The 20,374-nt window shown below is 44.8% G+C and overlaps 2 protein-coding genes across 7 annotated transcripts in view; one reads left to right on the forward strand and one right to left on the reverse strand.

The window, feature by feature from the left end:
• The window catches only part of Col2a1 (collagen type II alpha 1 chain), a 30,129-nt gene extending 28,425 nt beyond the window's left edge, over nt 1-1,704 (forward strand). For both annotated transcript variants that reach the window (XM_026400655.2, XM_026400656.2), the window contains 3 exons: nt 247-434; nt 761-1,003; nt 1,558-1,704. In XM_026400655.2, the coding sequence (XP_026256440.1) occupies nt 247-434; nt 761-1,003; nt 1,558-1,704 (578 nt within the window). The remainder of the gene's footprint in view (nt 1-246; nt 435-760; nt 1,004-1,557) is intronic.
• Nucleotides 1,705-7,019: 5,315 nt separating this feature from the next.
• Nucleotides 7,020-12,053, reverse strand: Tmem106c (transmembrane protein 106C). 5 transcript variants are annotated; one of them, XM_026400665.2, is made up of 9 exons: nt 11,969-11,990; nt 11,566-11,732; nt 11,191-11,405; nt 10,261-10,324; nt 9,621-9,780; nt 9,390-9,530; nt 8,483-8,532; nt 7,993-8,046; nt 7,020-7,207 (listed from the first exon to the last, which is right to left on the reverse strand). In XM_026400665.2, the coding sequence occupies exons 3-9, from the start codon at nt 11,375-11,377 to the stop codon at nt 7,111-7,113; spliced, it is 753 nt and encodes a 250-aa protein (XP_026256450.1). In that variant the 5' UTR covers nt 11,378-11,405; nt 11,566-11,732; nt 11,969-11,990; the 3' UTR covers nt 7,020-7,110. The 5 variants fall into 5 exon arrangements, with proteins under 5 accessions (XP_026256450.1, XP_026256449.1, XP_077654759.1 ...); XM_026400664.2 differs by having other exon boundaries at nt 11,894-11,973; XM_077798633.1 differs by lacking the exon at nt 11,566-11,732 and having other exon boundaries at nt 11,973-12,053.
• Nucleotides 12,054-20,374: the final 8,321 nt, after the last annotated feature.

Raw genomic sequence — 20,374 nt, forward strand, 5'->3', positions numbered from 1 at the left:
GGTGGACTCCATCCTGCTCTGGTCTTGACCTTTATGCCTATAAACTTCTTTACTATTAGATGGCCCATCCCAATCTCCTTGCCTCACATGTTCTTCTGTCTCCCCTCCTTTTAGGCTACACACAAGCCTCCCCACCAACTCCCGATTTCCCTGTAGGCCCTCTGTCTCTCCCAGTCAGTCTGGCCCTCCTGGGCTTTTGAGTCAGAGTCTGCCTAGCCTGATGGGGTGCTGCCTCCTCTCTTGTAGGAGACTACTGGATTGACCCCAATCAGGGCTGCACCTTGGACGCCATGAAGGTTTTCTGCAACATGGAGACAGGCGAGACCTGCGTCTACCCCAACCCAGCAAACGTACCCAAGAAGAACTGGTGGAGCAGCAAGAGCAAGGACAAGAAGCACATCTGGTTTGGAGAAACCATCAATGGTGGCTTCCATGTGAGTATCTGGGTGCTCCAGGCCTGAGCTGGCTCCTTGGTCTTTCTTTTTCCCTGGATGTTGTCAGCACCTTCCCCACATTCATCAGTTTTTCTCTGGGCTTGAGGGAAAGGAGAGAGGAGGAAGAATATTTTTTCCCCATTTGGAGTTGAAAATAGATCCTCTGAGCTTGCTCCATTCCCTGGAAGCAGAAATGTCCTCTCAGCTTCCCACCACCCAACATCCCCCTCAGCTCCTCTGATCCCTGAATAGTTAACACCTCTGAAGCCCCTGACCCCAGTAAATGCCAGATCACAGGCCTCATACCCTGGCTCTCTGCCCCACAGTTCAGCTATGGAGATGACAACCTGGCTCCCAACACCGCCAGCGTCCAGATGACCTTCCTACGTCTCCTGTCAACTGAGGGCTCCCAGAACATCACCTACCACTGCAAGAACAGCATCGCCTACCTGGACGAAACAGCTGGCAACCTCAAGAAGGCCTTGCTCATCCAGGGCTCCAATGATGTGGAGATCCGGGCTGAGGGCAACAGCAGGTTCACGTACACTGTCCTGAAGGATGGCTGCACGGTGAGTGGGGCTGACTGGACCTGCCAGAGAGAAGAGCTACCCAGAACCTGGAAGTTGCCTGTGTGGGATGGAGGGAGGGTTGGCCTATAACAAGTGTCCTAGTCTTAAAGTGACAGATTATCAGAAATGTGAGTTTGAGGGGTTATACTGAGAAGACAAATTGAGTGACAGGTGAGGGAAAGGTACATATTGTTCTATCAGCTTGTCTACTTCCTGGCTTAGGAGAAATAAGGCCCTACCTGGCTTGCTCAGTGACTTTTGCAGAAGTGCTCATGTAATGTGTATAGGCATCCCTACAAGAGCAAGTAAAGAGGGAATCACAGGTGGGGAATCCACTGTGGTATGGGGAAGGAAGGGACAGGACAGGAAGGTGGAGGAGATCTCTGTTGCTAAGGATAGGAGTTGAAGCAGAGAGGGCTTGAGCAAGCCAAGAACAGGTCTAGGGAGCCTCATGAGTGTCTTTCACACTGTACTTGTTCAGTTTTGGGTTCCTAGGAAGTTATCACTGGATTGCAAAACATCTACTGAATAGCATCTCTTCTCTTTCCTTCTAGAAACACACCGGTAAGTGGGGCCAGACTGTCATCGAGTACCGGTCACAGAAGACTTCACGCCTCCCCATCATTGACATTGCACCCATGGACATAGGAGGGCCTGAACAAGAATTTGGTGTGGACATAGGGCCTGTCTGCTTCTTGTAAAAACCCAAACCCAGAAACAACACAATCCATTGCAAACCCAAAGGACCCAAGTACTTTCCAATCCCAGTCACTCTAGGATTCTGCACTGAATGGCTGACCTGACCTGATGTCCATTCATTTCCCCCTCTCACAGTTTGGACTGTTCTCCCCTCTCTAAGAGACCTGAACTGGGCAGACTGCAAAATAAAATCTCATGTTCTATTTATTTATTGTCTTCCTGTAAGACCTTTGGGTCAAGGCAGAGACAGGAAACTAACTGGTGTGAGTCAAATGCCCCCTGAGTGACTGCCCCCAGCCCAGACAAAAAGATCCCCTGAAGGTGCCGGGCGCAGGAACTGTGTGTGTCCTACACAATGGTGCTATTCTGTGTCAAACACCTCTGTATTTTTTAAAACATCAATTGATATTAAAAATTAAAAAATTATTGGAAAGTACACATTGCCTTGTGCTTTGTTCTTTAGTTTGTTTTCCATTAGTCCTTGATTCTTTTTTGCATGCCCAAATGTGGTCCTGGGGCTGCCTTCTGTGGACTTTTCAACTGAGAGCAAGGTTGAAGCCACACTACCTGGTTTAGCGACCTCCCATATGCCTCTTTTGTCAACTTGGCACTGTATGGAACCCAGTGGTAAACCAGGATCAAAGACTAAGTCTGTTAGTCAGCTTTTTGTTACTACAATGAAAACACCAGACACAGGCTATTTATGAAGTAAAGTGAGGCTTATTTTGGCTCATAGTTCTGGAGGTTCAAATCCAAGATCAGGCAGCCCTATTGGTCTGGGCATCTGGTAAGGGCAGCACATCAAGGCAGTGTCTCAGAGTGAGTTCCCACATTATGAGCCAGGAATCAGAGTGAGAGGAAGACGGCCCACAGTCCCTTCTGAGTGCACACCCCAATGATCTGAGGATCTCTCACGAGGCCCCACCTCTCCAAGCTTCCACCCCCCCCCTAGTAGTGTTAGTTTGGAGACCAAGCCTTTAACACGTGGAACTTTGAAGGCCACTGTACATATTCAAACCTAGCATGACAGTTTGGGAAGGGAGACACCCCAGAGGGATTGCCTTGCTCTTGTAAAGCAAGAGGCATGGTGCACCATGAACCTAGAGAGCAAGGCCGTGTGTGAGCCATACTGCTGAGTGGGAGAGAAGGTGGGGTGAAAAATCAGGAAGGAGGGCAAGAAGGGACCCCTGACAAGTGCACATGAGTAATCAGGGTGGCTATTTGCACCTTTCAGTATGAATTTTAGGTCAAGGAGAAGTGGGTTATTAATCTCCACCCCTCCTGCTCCTCCTTATTCCTCTTTCCCACCCCTCCTTCTGGCCCCCATTCTTCACTTCCTGGACCTGCACTTAAAGCTTCCACTCATCTCCTCTGAACACCAGATGTAAGATTGTGACCTCCATCTTACATGGACAGCATTCCCTTTCTCACTATTACCAGGTGTCCCTTGCTTTCCAGTGCCTCAGTGTAGAGGTGAGCAAGTTGTTCTTTTCTCCACTAGAGGGCCCCAGTAGTGGTGATGTGTGAAGTGGACAGCAGAGGAAACCAATCAGAATCCATGACAATTTTTTTTCTTTCTTTTTCTTGTAGTACTGGAGGGCACTCTATTGCTGAGCTATATCCCCTACCCTTATTTTTACTTCTTATTAATTTTTAAATTTTTGAGACAGGGTTTCACTAAGTTGCCCAGGCTGGCCTCGAACTTGTGATCCTCTTGCCTCAACCCCCAAGTCCCTGGGATGATTTTTATAAAACCAATTTTAAAAGATCTGGCATGGCTAACAAACCAGAGAGCCAAGGCTTTCTCTATCCGCTTCTAACATCCCTGCCCACTTCCTCTAGATTAAGGTCGACAACTTTTCAATAAATACTACAAATAAATAAAAGACACTTTTGCTGGATTTATTGATATTTATACTTAACTTATGAAGTAAACTTAGTTGAATAAAGTATATCTTACCGGGGTTAGCTCATGGAAAAATAGAGTAAAATTATAACATGTTAATTAAAAATACAGAATAGTTATCATAAGTACAAGTAACCCTTCCACCTATCTTACCTAGTGAGAGCAAGGAGAGCAGGTGAGATATATGTATACAGAGAAAAATGTTCCTTAGACAATAGGTGGAGTTGAAGAGTTGAGTTCAGTTCTAGCCTGTCAATCCAACTGCAGCCCATACTGCCTCCTTGCTCACTCCATTCACGGCAACAGCAGCAGAGCTTCTTATTCGGTAGATTGTGACCTCCATCTTAGATTTCTGCAAAAGAAGTCCCAAGGTATCCAGGTGACTCCTCACAACCCACCCACTGCCTCGGTGCTTAGTAAAACCTGGAAATAATAACAGCTGCTCTACAAAGAATGGAGAGACTCAGCCAGAGGACACAAGGATGTGGAACAGAAACCCTTGAAATGCAAGCCTCACCAGGGCATGGATGAGTGTTGTGTCACCCACAGCTGCTCTCCCCAGAGAGCAAAGTGAGAGTAGCCAAGTAACTGGAATCATTGCTAATTTCTCAGATCCCTGATGCCTCAGGAAAGGTAGGTCTCTATGAAATAATAACATGTAAGGCAAGTTCCTGAGCAAGCAGAACAGAGCAGGCTCACTGGTTATGAGGGCTGAGCCAGGTTACTTTTCCTTTGTTTAACTTCCTCTTCTCTATGAAAGTGTCTGGCACTAAAAGCCTTTGAACTAGGAGCCAGTGCCTGAGCTCCAGCTAAAACTTACTTTTTAATTTTTTTTTAAGAGAGGGAATGTTTTTAATATTTATTTATTTATTTATTTATTTATTAGTTTTCAGTGAACACAACAACTTTATTTTATTTTTATGTGGTGCTGAGGTTCCAACCCAGCGCCCCGCGCATGCCAGGTGAGTGCGCTACTGCTTGAGCCACACCCCCAGCCCTAAAACTTACTCTTAAGTCCCTTGAATCCTGGATAAATCACAGAACAACTTCTGAAATTAGGTCCACTTCTAAACAAGTGAAGGAACACAGCATATTAAAGGAATGCTGACAAGGTGATGACAAATTTTACTTATGAAGGAAAACATTATTCTGCTCAGTAGTTTGGGGTGGGGGACACATCTGGGACCCTATTTCATGTACAGCTTTAAAAAAAAATAGGCTGATTCTACCTCACCCTCCCAGCACTGAGGATTGAACCCAGCGGCATTCTATCACTGAGTTACATTTCTAGTCCTTTTTATTTTTTGAGACAAGGTCTCACTAAGTTTCCCAGGCTGGCCTCAAACTTGTGACTCCCCTGACTCAGTCTCTGAAATCACTAGGATTACAGATATGTACCACCAGGCCCAGCTGATTCTTTTAATAACTGTTCCATACTTTGGGCTATATACCCTAGGATAGTTGACCCAGAGATCATGGGGTCTTGCTGTGGGGTATCTAGGGCTACAGAATAGTTAGTGGAGGTAAACTGTGGTCTACATGGGCCTGATAAAGATTAAAAGCTTGTGTAGACTTCCAGCTATATCACTCAAAAAAAAAAAAAAAAAGCAACAAAAATTGCAATCTTTGGCATACAGCAAGTGTTCAATGCTTTTTCTGGAATGAATAAATTACAAATAAATGGAGATTTCTGTAGATAGCAACTCTTCAACTAAGTGACATGATATATAGTTAGAGATCTACAGGTCACAGTATAGGCCAAGAGGAAGCTACAGAGAAATGATCTCCAGCAAGCCTCATCTCTAAGAAATAATCTTTGCAAATTCCAATCCACTGGAAACAATGGTGATGATAATGACATCTTAGCCAACAACTTCCCATAATTTTGGATTGCTGAGAGAAAAATTCTGGGTATTTGGTCCAAGAATGGACAGACACCACAATAAAATTATGCAGGGCATCCCAAAGTGCAGTATGAGATGCTAAGAATAAAATTAGGTATGAGAGCTCATAACACCAAGACCAGACTCATTGCTCTGTCTAGAAAATTTAACTGCTCTCACTTAAATATTATTAACTGGATTTTAAGTTAATATCAAGAAGCAAGAAATGTTTCTGAGGCACAAGGTCACAAAAAATAAATTACTCAAAACTGAAGTACCAATATGAGTAGCTTTTCCAAAATCATTAAGAAAATATGCTACAGAGGCTATTTGGAAAATGGAAAAACTAAAGAGATGATACAGAAGAGTGAACATCATCAGGAGTTCAGGCATGTTCTGATTAGGGCAACATTTTCAGAAATGACTTGCTCCTGTCCAAGTAGTGATATTCCTTCACTAAGATCTATCACTGTCACCACTAATATGTACATCCTTCATACCACCTGGTTATTACTGAAACTCCAGTGTTCAACCCTTGATGATGGTCAGTCTCAGCCAGTCATGAAATTTAGCCATAACTTGATAGATCCTCTGCAGCCCATCCTCTGGTGGTTCAGAGGGTGGACACAGTTGAGGAAACTTCCAACCTCAAACCAATTCCTCTTAGTAAAGACAAAAGCCACATTGGGGTTACCCCTCCAGGAAGCAGTTTCTCACTCTCTGGCATATCTGACTTTTTCAGCCTCCAGGGGGCGCTGTGTGCTTTATTCTGGAAGAGTAATAGGGCAGTCAGTTGCCTGGAGAGGCAGATGAAGTGAGGCTGTTTGCTGTGACAACACTCATGGGGACAGCAAGTTGTCTGGGCTCCTTTTACTTCCTTCCCATAGTGGACCCTGTGCTGACTCACTTACTATTCTATGGTTTCCTCAGGGTTACCTACAAAGGCATCTAGACAATTAGAGACACAAAGGAATCAAAAACAGAGTTTATTTATTTTTTTAATCAAACCCCCAATCCATGTTCCAGCCAATGGATGAAGGGTAAACCAAGCCCCACATAGACTTTGGGTAGAAACAAGTGTGAATTTCTACAGGAAAAAAAAAAAAGAAAGAAAATCTTTCTTTTAAAAGCTTCTAGGCATTTGGAAACAGATCAAACAAATGCACACATTGAGTGGTTCCATGCCCTCTTCTTTCAGGTATTTCAAGGGTACCCTGATGCCACTCTGTGCAGATGAGGCACTGATATATCTGCAGATGCACTAACAGTCCTATCTTCATGCCACTCTGTGGTTTGATAACCTAGAAGCATGGTATAGATTCAGCTTATAATGCCTCAAGAACAGCTAAAAAGATCTAAATTAAATTCTTCAAACTTTATTGAGTGCCAACTATTTGCTGGGCACAGGCTAGGCACTGGGCAGTGATTCTGCTGGTTCTGAGAAACATACATGGTGCTATAGGAAGGAGGTTCCCCCTAAGGGGTAGGAGGGTGGTTTGCTGTGGGCTAAGAAAAAAAATTTGTCCTCTTCTTATACCACCTGGGATCAGTATGGAACTCAGGAACAGATGCTGGGCTCTCTTCTACAGGTATTGCCACTGGAGAACCATGAGCAGATGCTAAACAGCCGTGGAGTTTGCTCCACAATCTACATAGTGATGTGTTTCCAAGGAGCTCTGGGTCATGTGACCAATATATAGAATCTTCACTGAAGTTCTAGGAAAAAGAAAACCAAGAAGAAATGAAATAAGCAAAGAAATTTGCCCATGTAGTTTCTTGCAAATTCAAGCAACAATACCCCCGAGACACATATCTTCATTGTTATGTAACCAGGAGGTCAGAGGATCTTTCTATACCCGAAGATACTGTGTCATGAGGTGATCTTCTAAATAAGTGGTTCTGAACCAGGGATGATTTTCCCCTGTGGACACTATGGCAATGTTGGAGACATTTTGGGTTGTTTCAACCAAGTATGGGGCTGAGTGTACCAGTAGCTAGTTGGTAGAGACCAGGGATGCTGTTAAACAGTCTACAAAAACAAAAATTGTTTCTGGCACAAAATATCACCAGTGCCACGCTGAGAACCCTTGCTCTAATCCTCACATTTCAGATATCAGTAGCAGAACCTGTCACCTGCAAATGTGACAGTCACGGGTTCATGAATAATCCTGATGTTTCATGACACATGATAATTTGTGTGGCTAGAGAGTAAGTCTGGTCAAATACCTAGTACTTATACCTTGAGAAAGCTTTTCTGTTCTTTACTGGTCTCATTAGGATTCTAAAGAATTCTTAGTTAAACTAGATCCCACTTCATAGAGAAAATGACATATTCAACAGTTCACTGTGAACCTGGTGACTTGTGTAGGGGATCTGAGCTCCACATCTAGAGAACACCAAGGGGCTTTGAGATCTCTCTGGCTATGTGTCTCTGAGTAAGGGCAGTAAGCTCACAGGGTCCAATAGTTCAAGCCATCAGGGTAAGGAAGCAAGGGACATACCGCATGAAGATCACTATGTTGTGCACCAGGATGTCAGGTAATGTACAGAAGAAGCTACCAAGCAGCAATACAGAGTCAGGCAGTTTGATTTAAAACAGGAAAAAAAAAATAGAAGAATCAATAGAAGAATATTAAATTATTTAGGGTGATTCCCAACACCCACCCTTCTGACCCAAATGCTGCTAAGGCCCACCAGTTCTGAGCCACCAACAAGGGTCATTCTCATCTTTCCCCATTGTGATCCTTTTCTGTTTTTCCAAAGTGCTGGAGCTTGGTAATGTTTTTTGGTAATGTTTCTTTTAGAAGTTCCAGCACTTCAGTCACATATAAAACAATATCTCTTCCAAATAAAACATAAGATAGCCAAAGCTAGGAAGCCTACAGGGCAAAGGCTAGGACTTAAGGCAGAACCTGGCACCAGACAACTGAGTACGGCTCTGAATTCCTTTCCTCTGATAAAGACCACACATATAAAGAGCATTGTCCTTACTACACATAAGAAAATGGTCCTCCCATCTCCGCCTTCACCGTAAAATTCACCTGAAAACAAGATACTTGGAGTCAGTCAGTGGTCAAGGACAGCACTATTATCAGAAACCCTCAGACCCTGGACCATGGTTCCATCACATATAAAATATGTCCCTGAGACTGTCCCTGATATAGCCTATGAGCCTCTAATTACTACTCTGACCTCTTCCCCTTTGAGAGGTCAATGGATTTCAGATTATAATACCACCTCTTCTTGATATGTAGCAAGTCTTTCTCTTACAAATTCTTTTGCTCCTCAAATTCTTAAATGCTAACTATTTTCTCCCTCCTTCTCCACAATTGTTCATAATTACAGAGCCCATTAGATCTTTCTCATCAATCAGTGCCTATGTGTGGAAACCAGGAGAAGAAAAGAAATGCAGCTGTGTTATGGTTTAGATGTGGTATTCCCCAAAAGCTCACCTGTGAGACAATGCAAGAAGGTTTGGAGGAGAAATGGTTGGGTTATAGCCTTAACCAAATCAGCCAGTCAATCCCTTATGGGATTAACTGAAGTGGTAAGGTGTGGCTGAAGAGGTGGGAATTGGGGCATGGCTTGGGTGTATATATTTTGTATCTGGAGAGTAGAATCTTTCTTTGCTTTTTGATCACCATGATGTGAGCTGCTTCCCTCCACCACTCTCTCCTGCCATGATGTTCAGTCTCACCTCTAGTCCTGAGGAATGGAGCTGCCTTTTATGGACTAAGACTTCTGAAACCATGAGCTCTCAGATAGACTTCTCTGTAGTTGTTCTGGTCAGATCCTTTAGACACAGCAGTGGAAAAGCTGACTAAAACAAGCTGTGTGTCCTCACAGCACTTACTTTGCTCCCACACTATGGGACAGGGACTCCCCAAAAACAGCTTACCAGTTGCTCACTCCTCGGTGGAATGGGGGAGATGTTAGTGGTCACATATGTGCCAACCACTGTGTTCATGTACTGAACCTGGCTGGACAGTCTGGTCACTGTCACAGGATAGAAGTTGGAGTTTCTGATTTTCAGGGTGGCCTGCATCAGGGCAAATGAGGAAACAAGTGTAAGCATCCTGGTCCAAGACCAGCAGATGCACAATCCAGGCAGTGAAGCCCTAAGCCTTACCGTGATAGCGAGAATTACAAGTGAGTCCTGCTTATTAAATGTGACTTTCACCACTTTGATGCCATCATCACCCACGAGGACTGAATGTGGAAACAGGAAGAAAACCACCAAACCAGATGCCAGGAGACAGAGTAGGACCGACAGAAGGACATACTGCTTACTGCAAATGACATAACAAATGCCCCAATGGGCAGTCAGATCAAGGTGCAACTGACAGAGATTGAATGTAAAAATGGGGGAGCAAAGGTGAGAGTGAAAGGAGAATACAAATAGCCAGGAACCAGAAACCAAGCAAGAAGGGATGGAGCAGAAGAAGCCTTTTAAAACCAGTTTGGACACTGTTAAGTGAAGCTTGGAGGAGCTATGTGGACAAAGAATTTCCTCACTCCTAGGACACCCTACTTCTCCAATTCCTTTCAATCTCACCCCTTCACTTGGCTCTCAAGAACATTTGTAGCTTCAAGTTTCTTTCCCCAGATTGTGATGGGGCAGAAATATCCTTCTTGAGCAAATTATAATAAAGGAAATGGGTCATTTACAAGAACAGATGTAGTTTTCACAGAATTAACTTACAGTCATAACATATAAAAAGAAATAGGGACAGGAGTAGGTATTAGCAGGTGGGAGGCAATTAACTCACGTTCTCTGAGGGCGCAATCTCTGATCACTATGTGGGATCAAAGCCACCAATTCATTGACTTGCTCTGGAAAAGAATGAAACACATATTTTGTAAATCCCACCTACTTGGCAATGCTTTTCTTAGCACTTCACTGCAGCCTGCCACAGCAAATATTTTCCTGGGATTAGATATTTAAAAAGTACTAATTTCATATGGTAGGTTTAATGAACAAGAATAAATAAATTAATAAAGAATATTATAAATTACAAAACACCTGTAAGTACTTTCAGGTCAGAGGCATAAAGTTGAGAAACCTGGGATCTTATTCTGTTTTAATGCATGGCTAACTTGGCAAAGTCATCAACCTCTCAGAGCCACTGTTTACTCACCTTTAATATGAAGGGTTAGAGTAAATGTTTTTTAAGCTCTTTGTGACTCTCCATCTAAACTCTAAAAGACTCTCTGAGGGCTTACTTAATAATAGATAATCCTGAAGGTAGCCCAGGCTCCTCTTCTGAACATTTGTTTACTTCTCCTCACCTGATACATTTTGCTGACCTTGGGCTATTAATTCACTAACTGCTTCTTTATTAAGAAGTTTCCAAGATGGTCCACCTACAAAGCTGTGCCAGTCCTTATGAGCAAGAACAATAAGACATGTACTAAACAACCCCATAACATAGAATGAGAAGAATATTCCAAACCACAGTAGAGGTGGTGAGCATGGGGATAAAAGAATGGAAGTAAAGAAAAGAAAGGGTTTCAAATATAAAGAGACCAAGAGAAGTTGTGGAATCTGCCCAAGTGTATCAAGTCAGCTGAGCTGGTTTCAAATCAGGGCACTCTGGGACTATAAAAGTACTAATGCCTCAGAGATAAGCTGTTAGGGCAGACATAAGAACCCCTGCCTTAACCAGGAATCAGTCCTTCCCTGATCACCAGATTCAAACCTGTTGGGATATAGCCTGTTCCTTGGCACGTGAGACAGGTGATGCTATCTCTCCCTGTGAACTCCACATATGGGAACTGAGCAATGGCTTCTTCCTGTTCTAGATCAGTCAGCAAAGCCTCCCTGTCATCTTCTTTCTTTCGCTTGCAGGAGGGAGCATGTGCAAAGGCAGAATGCTGAGATCCCATGGCCGTGATGTGCCACGCGTGTCATGTCCTAGATAAAAAGAGGCAAGTGAGTGCAAGCTAGAGTCCACACTGGGCCACGACAGAAGACATTGCTTCTTTCTGTAAGAAAAGTGAATACACACACAAATTAGGGGTTGCCATCCTGAGTGTGAGACCAACAACCTCACAATGTCTACCGGGACACTCACTTTGTAGCACTGCTCTCCCCTTTACATACAGCGGGGGTAATGGGGCCTGCCTTCTGCCAATCTGTCCAGCTCCTCACCGCCCTGGGACTTGCCCCAGCCACCTGGTCCAGTTCGCCCCTGACTCTCCACTATCTGCAGACTCTGTATCTTCCTCGAGAAAAACCTTCCTGAACAAACAGGTGAACCAAATTAATAACAGGCCTTAGCGAACCCCCTCCTCCTCCACTCCCAGCCCCAAGAAGTGGGCTCAGGTCACGCCCCCCTGCAAAAGCAATGTTTCGATCTCATCAGAGTCACCCAGGCGGAGCGAACGCCGACATCCCCGAACCTGCAGGGCTCGAACCCCGGAAGCTACTTCCCGGGCGGCTCCCTCAGCCACCTAATCGCTTCAGCGGGTTTATACCTGCCTCTTCAGTCCTTGCAGCTGGCAGTCGGTGCGCAGGCGCAGAACGGCTAGGAGGCGCGGGGGACGGCAGCGTGCACTCGCGTCTGCGCCCTCGAAACTCAGGCACTTCCTTTCTACCATGCCGCTGTCGCGCTCCTGCTCACCGGTAGACGGCAGCACAGAGCAGAGGAGGATGGTGACCCTGGAGGCTGGGGAGGGCCTACCCCAGCGAGAGGGCGGTGCTTCCCTGCTCCCTGAAACACTGCGAGAGACTTAAGGTTTTGGAACTGGGCTACTTTGTTGCCGGAGGAAGAAGGCACCACCGGTGACCAAGGCCGTTCGCATTGCCCGGGGCCTTGTAGACATTGAGGTTGTAAAGCCAAACACCCAGAGCCTGCCCTCGGTCGGGTACAGACTCCAGACACTCTGGTGTTGTAGATAACAGTGCGGCAGGAGGACTCACAAATAGGAGAGTCCCCTAGCACAGCATAGGGAAGCTTCCAGGGAGCTTCCTGTCAGCTTCTTTCCGAAACAAACCCGAGCGCTCAGCTCTCAAAGTTGTATGCGCTGGGATGTAGACTGACTCTGCTTCAGGACCTCGCCGTCCCAGCCTTCCACAACACAGGCGTGCACGTAAAAGACCGGAGGGTTCTTTTCTAACAGATGGAGTTGTACATGCTTCCAGGCTGAGCTTAGCCCGCAGCAAAAGGAAGTGAGGCTCACTTATAAGCAGCTTAAGTGAGGAGAGGAGATTGTATGAACGAGGGACCCACTTGGCAATGAAGAGCGAGGTTGGGCACCTGATTTCTGCTACTTCCGTGTTCTGTTTTTGCCTGCTGCTGTCCAGGCACCTGCCATCTGCTGGCCGCCATCAGCCCACTGAGCCATTGCTCCCCTTCTTCCACCCCTAAGCTACACCTTCTCTTTCCTGAAATCTGTTTTTTTTTTTTTTTTTTTTTTTTTATCCTTCTCCTTGTAGTTTACAGTTCTTATTTAAACAAATCTATGTTGTTGGGGGAAAGCAGATGCTCATTCACTTAAGACACATTCCCCATAAAACTAAAGCTTTCCAATCGCCATATTAAATTGGTAAAGTAAAAGTAAGCAAGTCCAAGTTAAATGAAACCATAAAATACCTTTATTAAGACCACGTAAAAACTAGAGTTATTCTATTTATTTAACTTTTTTTCTATAAGAACATAAATATCAGATAAGTTGAATATTCCCTATTTTGGTAAATAATTTTTTGGGAAAAAATAGCTGATAAAAATGTTTGTGACCCTAGGTGCCCATTAACATATATACAATGTGTTACTTGGTGCTGTTGTATGTTACTTGTTTCCCAAAGGTTCAAGTACTGGATGCTCAGTCTCTGGAGAGATGATGTGAGAAGTGGTGGAACCCTTACCACATCAGGCTTAGTGCAAGGTCATTGGGGGCACTGCCCTAAGAATAGATTAATATAATTTTGGGGGGAAACCTGGTTCATTCTTCCAGAAGTGGGTTGTCATAAAAAGAAGACATACCTGTACCCTCTTTCCAGCTTCCTGCCTTACCATGAGATCTCTTCTTCTCACATGCACTCCCACCATGATGCCATCCACCATGTTGTGAAACAATCTTCACCAGAGGCCAATCTTGGACTTTCAGCCTCCAAAAACTGTAAGGTTCTCTGAAGTTTTGCCCTTGGTGGCTTTTCTCCTTATGGGCCCCCACACTTATGGTAGTGTAGCAGTTGTTAATTTTCAGTGTATGGCTCCTGGTTGATGGAGAGACTGCACTGCAGTTTCTTGTGGTCATTCTCCCTCACCTCCATACCAGAGGCTACCTTGGGAAATTCTGCAGAAATAATTTTCATATATTAGAATTTATATGGACAGGGAATAAATAATTAATGGAAAATAAAGTCATCAAACACCTAAAAAACAAAAACAAAAAACATTCCCCAGCTTCTTTTGCAGATAGAAGTGGCCATGTGACATTGTTTTGGCCAATGAGGTGACAGAAGTTGTATGGAACTTTTGGGAAAGCACTTTAAAAGGAAAGGAGACCCAAGTGGTCTTTTGATCTTCTTTTTCCTATTTGGAATTTGAACTTGATGTTGGAGACAGGGAAGCCACCTTTGACCATGAGGCAGGAAGTGCATGCTAAGGAAGGCTAGGTATCAGGATAAAAGTCCATGATCAGGTCCTGGACTGATTGTCTTCCGAGTTCTCATTATGTGAGAAAAATAACTGTAAGTCAGTTTTGGGGGTGTCTTTTCATAGTGGAATTCGATCCTAACAAATATAGACACAGAGCTACTTAAGGGAAAACACAAGCAGGCAGCCTTTTATATATATATATATATATATATATATATATATATATATATATATATATACACACACACACATACACACACATATTTAGATGTATGAACCTTTATTTTATTCATTTACTTATTTGTGGTGCTAAGAATCGAACCTGGTGCCTCACACATGCTAGGCAAGTGCTCTACCACTGAGCCACAGCCTCAGCCCCCTGACAGCCTATTTTAACCACATGCCACGTAGGCCACACTTAGGTTTCCATCCTCTCCCAAGTCTAGCCCTCAAGATTCTCACCCTTTGAAAGAGGAAGACACCAGTCTTCCAAGTTAGTCTTTCCTGTCTGAGGACTTGCCTCCTTCAGGTGTTTCACTTGGAGAATGACCTCTACTGAGACCCCATCCTCTCTTACTGCATGGGTGTCACTTCAGTTCATGACCTCTGCTGGACACCCTGCCCAGGACAGGATGCAATAAACCTAACATCTGCATTATGGATGGACATTACAGAGGAATTTCAGACTATACCAGAAGTAGTAGAAATGAGTCAGCTGCCTGATCCATATCAACTGAGGAGGAAGGGGAGGCCAGAAGAAGGTAGGGAGCTTGGGATGCTTTCTAAAGGGAGGGAAACAATCTAAGGGCTTGGAGCCTGTGGTCAGGGAAAGAGAGGCCTTGGGGTTGATGGGAGATTGGAAATGAGTCCGGGGCATCACCAGCACAACCCGAAGCTCTCTGACAGTCTGCTTCCAAAAGTGTGTCTTGGGACAGATAGACTGTACTTTTTAGTGTTACTTTTATTGCTCTTTTTCTCCCTGACACCCAGCTTGATGTCTGATGCATAGTAGGCCCTCAATAAGTGCTTGCAGAACCACACAGCCTGGAGGTTGGCCAAGATGGCCTGCGGAGTAGTCCCAACATCCTCTGGAGCCATATAGGAGACAGTTTTAATTGGGCAGTACATTCCTAAGGAGACAGCCATCACTTCTCACTTGTGCATGGCTTCCAGGTTTGTCTCACCATCCTGGTTATGAGCAGTGAAGTTACTGCAGACATGAGCTCACTGGGGCTCTCCGGGTGGGCCAGGGCAGAGTAGGGCCAATTGGGCATCCCTATCCTTCCAACCTCCTCTATGGCCATTATGTACTAGGGCCCCATAGGATGAAGGCAGGAGAGCCCTGATAGAGCTGCTGATCCTAAAAGACCCTGAGGAGGAACAGGAGGTCAGGGATGAGCTCTGCTCAACTCTGTCCTCCCTTTGTCAGCTGAGATTTACACTTGGAAGTCTTCATTCTGCCCCCTCTATTTATTCTGTAGATGAGAAAACTGCTTGAGATTAAATGGCACCCAATAAGTGGAAACACCAATACCAGAACCAAGTACTCTGTCTCCTTCTTTGGTATACTTTATGGAAGGACCTGATGACCTGCTAAGTCCCTTTGCTGCAGCCCACTGTGGCACACAGGTAGGTTTAAGGGGCACAAAAAACCTTTTTATTTAATGGAGTCTGTGTTTATTCTCTCGTGAATCAGGGATCCCAGAGCCCAAAGCTCTGGCCTATGGGTTTCTACTACAAGGAAGTTTCAGGTTCAGTTCTCCAAGGGAAGAAAAGTCTAAAGAAAGAAGGGGGAAAGAAAGTTCTCTTGCATTTAAGAACAGCACACAGCCACAAAGTATTCTACCACTTGTGTAGCACTTCTTTGATGAGAAGAAGCTGTTATTCCTGTTTTATTGGTAGAGAAACTGAGACAGGAAAGCTGATTTGCCCCAGCTTTGGTGGGCGGGTCCAACTAGATATTGTGGGTTTTCTGCTCCCAAGTTTTCTCTCTTTTCACTTTTTCTGTGCTAGTTCCTATGAAAAATGGTCAAAGGCAGAGAGTTCACAGACCTTTTCTGGGAAGAGGGGACCCAGAGGGTGCTTAGAGAAAAAAAGAGGTCCAGGCAGAGGCTGCACCCGCAGGCTGCCATGACAGCAGCCACACCAGGGAGCTCTGCTTAGAGAGGCTAAACCCAGAAGGGCCCAAGGCCTTATGACATCAAGAAACTGACAACCCACCATCCCATATAAAGTGGGCCCAAGGCCACAGTTGGCCAAGTCAGTCTGCAAAGCCAGGCTCCCCCCAGCTCCTTCCCAGAGTGGCATCAATGAGCTGACGAGGGAGTAGGGAGGGAGGATCTCTCCTGCACTGTGTTCACATTGACCTGAATCAGGGATGCTTCTATAATAGTCCCGGCTTCAGTAGAAGGTGTAACCCTTCCTCCCCAAAGCCAGGTAGGAGAAAAAGATTTTATTTTTTAAAAAATTATAAGCCCACCTAAATCAAACTCAGAGTCCCCTCCTGATTGACTGGCAGGGAATTTAATCTCCATGGTTGCTGATGCCACCTTTACCTAAGACTTTGCTTTCCTAGAGCTTGGGAGGACCTGTCATTAATAGTGTGTGTCATGCTGAGCCCTTCATTCAGAGCTTCTCACAGGCCTCTGTTGCCCTGGGGTTGGAGGATTTGGGGCCAGGTAGGCAGAGCTGATGCTCCCGGCCTGGCCTACTCAGAGCTCAGTGAAGCCACCCCGCTGGAGGAGTGATTTCAAGGCTACTAGGGTCTCCAGCCCTCCCAGGTCCTGCTAGCAAGCTCACCTTCCGATCCCCTAGCCCTTGCATTCAGTCTTGCCCTGCTGTCCCACAGTTTTCCTTTTGCTCAATAGAATCTCAGGAATACCTAATAAATAACATCTCTTCAGGAAGCTCAGGCATTCACAGAAGTCAATTCCAGGGGCTGTTTTTAGGCGATTAAAAAAGAAAAATTTTCCACCCCATAGAAATCAAAGAAATCTAAAGGTCTAAGTTGTTTCCTTGGAACAAGGGACAGAGACGGCATTCCCCAAATACAAACTAACATCTTAAAATTCACATCTGAACCAGACTTTAAGGGACCTACAGACCAAAGAGACTAACTGCTGGCCCTTGAACACTATTAACAAATGTCCACAGAGTGAGTAAGGCATTAAGAGGGTGTCAACGTCACATAGTGGCTTTGAGGGCTTAGTCCTTAACAATTACCTAAGTCTCTTTACTACTGGCAACCTGAGGAACAGGTGCTCCAAGGAGTAGTAGTGAGTGAGCTACAGGTGTACCTTAAACTGTCCCCACCATTCACCCTTCTACCGATGCAATGGGCACGTGCTAAGAGCCGACACCCCAGGAGCAGGTGTGGGAGGAAAGTTGCCTGGGCTGGGGAAATTGGAGACCTGTGCCTGAGGGTGGATTTGCTAGATTTTTACTCTCCACTGAGTGAGTGATGAAATCCAGTCAATTTATTTTTTTTGTAATTATAACTATTGTTTATTAGATAATACAACAGAAGTTTCATAGGTTATTTTTTAACTGTACAATTCCCTTTTTATACCATTCTTTGTTTTTTGTTTGTTCTAATAATGACATTAGAATGCATTTTGACACATCATGCATAAATGGAGTATAACTTCTCATTCTTCTGCTTGTACATGATGTAGAACCACCAGTTGTGTAGTCATGTATGCACATAGGATAATAATGTCTGATTCATTCTACTATCCTTCCTACCCTACTCCCCCTTTCCTCCTTTCACTCCCCTCTGTCTAATCCAAAGTACCTCTATTCTTTCTTAGCTCCCCCTTTATTGTGAATTACCATCCACATACCAGAGAAAACATTCAGCCTTTGGTTTTGGGGGATTGGCTCATCTCGCTTAGCATGATATTCTCCAGCTCTGTCTATTTACTGGCAAATGCCACAATTTCATTCTTCTTTAAGGCTGAATAATATTTCATTGTGTGTATACACCACATTTTCTTTACCCATTCATCTGTTGAAGGGCACCTAGGTTGGTTCCACCAAAAAAACCAAATAACCCAATTAATAAATGGTCTAAGGAACTAAACAGACACTTCAAAGAAGAATAAATCTGAAAGATCAAAGAAATATATGAAAAAAATGTTCAACATCTCTAGCAGTTACAGAAATGCAAATCAAAACGATGCTAAGATTTCATCTCACTCCAGTCAGAATGGCAATTATCAAAAATACAAGCAACAATAAATATTGGCTAGGATGTAGGGAGAAAGGTACACTCATACATTGCTGGTAGGACTACAAATTGGTGCACCTGCTATGGAAAGCAGTATGGAGATTCCTCAGAAAACTTGGAATGAAACCACCTTTTGACCCAGCTATCCTGCTCCTCGGTTTATACCCAAAGGACTTAAAATCAGCATACTACAGGGATACAGCCATATCAGTGTTTTTAGCAGCTGAAATCCAGGCAATCTTCATGGTCAACTTCCCCAACACATCCTTTCTCACTGCCTTCGCCAACTTCAGGGATAAATCTGGTGGCTGAACAGAACCACGTTTGATTGTCATCTGATACCTCCATTAAACACCTGTCTATGCTGACTGCTGCATTGGTGTCATACCTAGAGGCTCAGCCCTTGCCTGATGCCCAAGCAGCTCTGCCTGAGATGTAGGAATCCTGAACTAGTGTACATCCTGTAAAGTGCAGCAATGAGGAACCCAGGAGGGGGGTGAGATCTTAGTCAGGGTAACCCCCAGGGGGGCAAGAGGCAAAACTGTACTTTGAGAAGTTTTTAGAAAGGCCCAACCCCATCCCCAAAGTCAGATGTGTGAAACAGCTCCGTGTCCTCTTCCCCTCTCCCTCCATGTCAATGGTTGCATTTAGGCCCTTCCCATTTTAAAAAAATATTTCTAGTTGTAGTTGGACACGATACCTTTATTTTGTTTATTTATTTTTATGTGGTGTTGAGGCTCAAACCCAGTGCCTCATACATGAGGGCAAGCGCTCTGTCACTGAGCCATAACCCCAGCCCTGCCTTCCCACCTTTTGCATAGGCAATTACAATTGCTTTCCTGGTTGACTTTCTAATTTAATTAAATATTATAATTTCCTAATATGTGTCAGGCACAGTAGTAGATGGTTCCTGAACATTATTCCATTTAATCTTTCTAACTCTACAGGCTTAATACCATCATCCCCATTTGACAGATGAGGTGTCTGTGACTCACAGAAATGACGTGGCTTGCCCAGCATTACACCGCTGGGTTACAAGCACACAGCAGCTCTGGCCTCTCACCCTCCCAGTCCTTCCTCCATCCATGGATCCAGTGGCCTAGTCTAATGGCCCTTTTCTAAAATGCAAATATGGGTATCTCATTCTGCTTCTTAAAGCCTCCATGGCTCCTTTCAGCCCCAGGGTAAGACTCCCCCACCCCAACTCGTCAGGCTTTTTCCTCTCTCCTGCTGCCTTCCTGCTAAACACACACTTGAGCCACAGAAGACTATTTGTAGCTTCCTAAACATGCCTGTACTGCATGTGCTTGTTTGTTCCAGCCTCTCTGGCTAGGATGTTCTTTTCTCTCTGCCCCACCCCACTCCACACCCCATTTCCTACACTCAGACAGACCCTACACAGCTATCCAAGCCCAGCCCAGATGTTGCTTCAACATTTTTTTGCAAACCCACGTTCTGTCCCACCCCACATGCATGTACACACGCACACATGTCGCGTTCCTCATGACTAAAACATTCAGGGTCACTCCAGGTGAACTGGGCTGCACGAAATAATCACACAAGAGACAGAGATACCTTTTTCTTTGGGGTCCTGTGATGGCTCCTCTGACCTAAAGGGTCCACAGAAAGAGAAAGAGAGAGCACACGCTGAACCCTTTTATTGAGAAGTCATTCAAATGAAGCAAAGGGTCAGGTTTCAGGGAGTTGAATGTAGCTTTGTGATGTCTGCTGTCAGCAGGTTGACTGACATCTAGGAAGGCCACACCCAAAGTCAGAGCAAGAGAAGGGGACACACAAAGGGCGTTTCCATGGAACATTCAATCCCAAACAGGGCAAAGGGGTAACATCACAAAGGAACAGGCGAGTGTAACTCAATCCATGGGGAGACAAGTCTGAAGATGCATCCTCAGACTTCTGGGATGGGGCAATGTCCAGGTCACTACGAGATGTAGTCAAAGCCTCTCCACTCTGGGATGGAGAATGTGAATCATTCAGACTGGCTGCCCACACACATACACAGATGCATAGTAACAGGCGCATACACACAGACAC

Source organism: Urocitellus parryii, chromosome 5 (assembly GCF_045843805.1).
Source record: "Urocitellus parryii isolate mUroPar1 chromosome 5, mUroPar1.hap1, whole genome shotgun sequence".
NCBI lineage: Eukaryota > Metazoa > Chordata > Mammalia > Rodentia > Sciuridae > Urocitellus > Urocitellus parryii.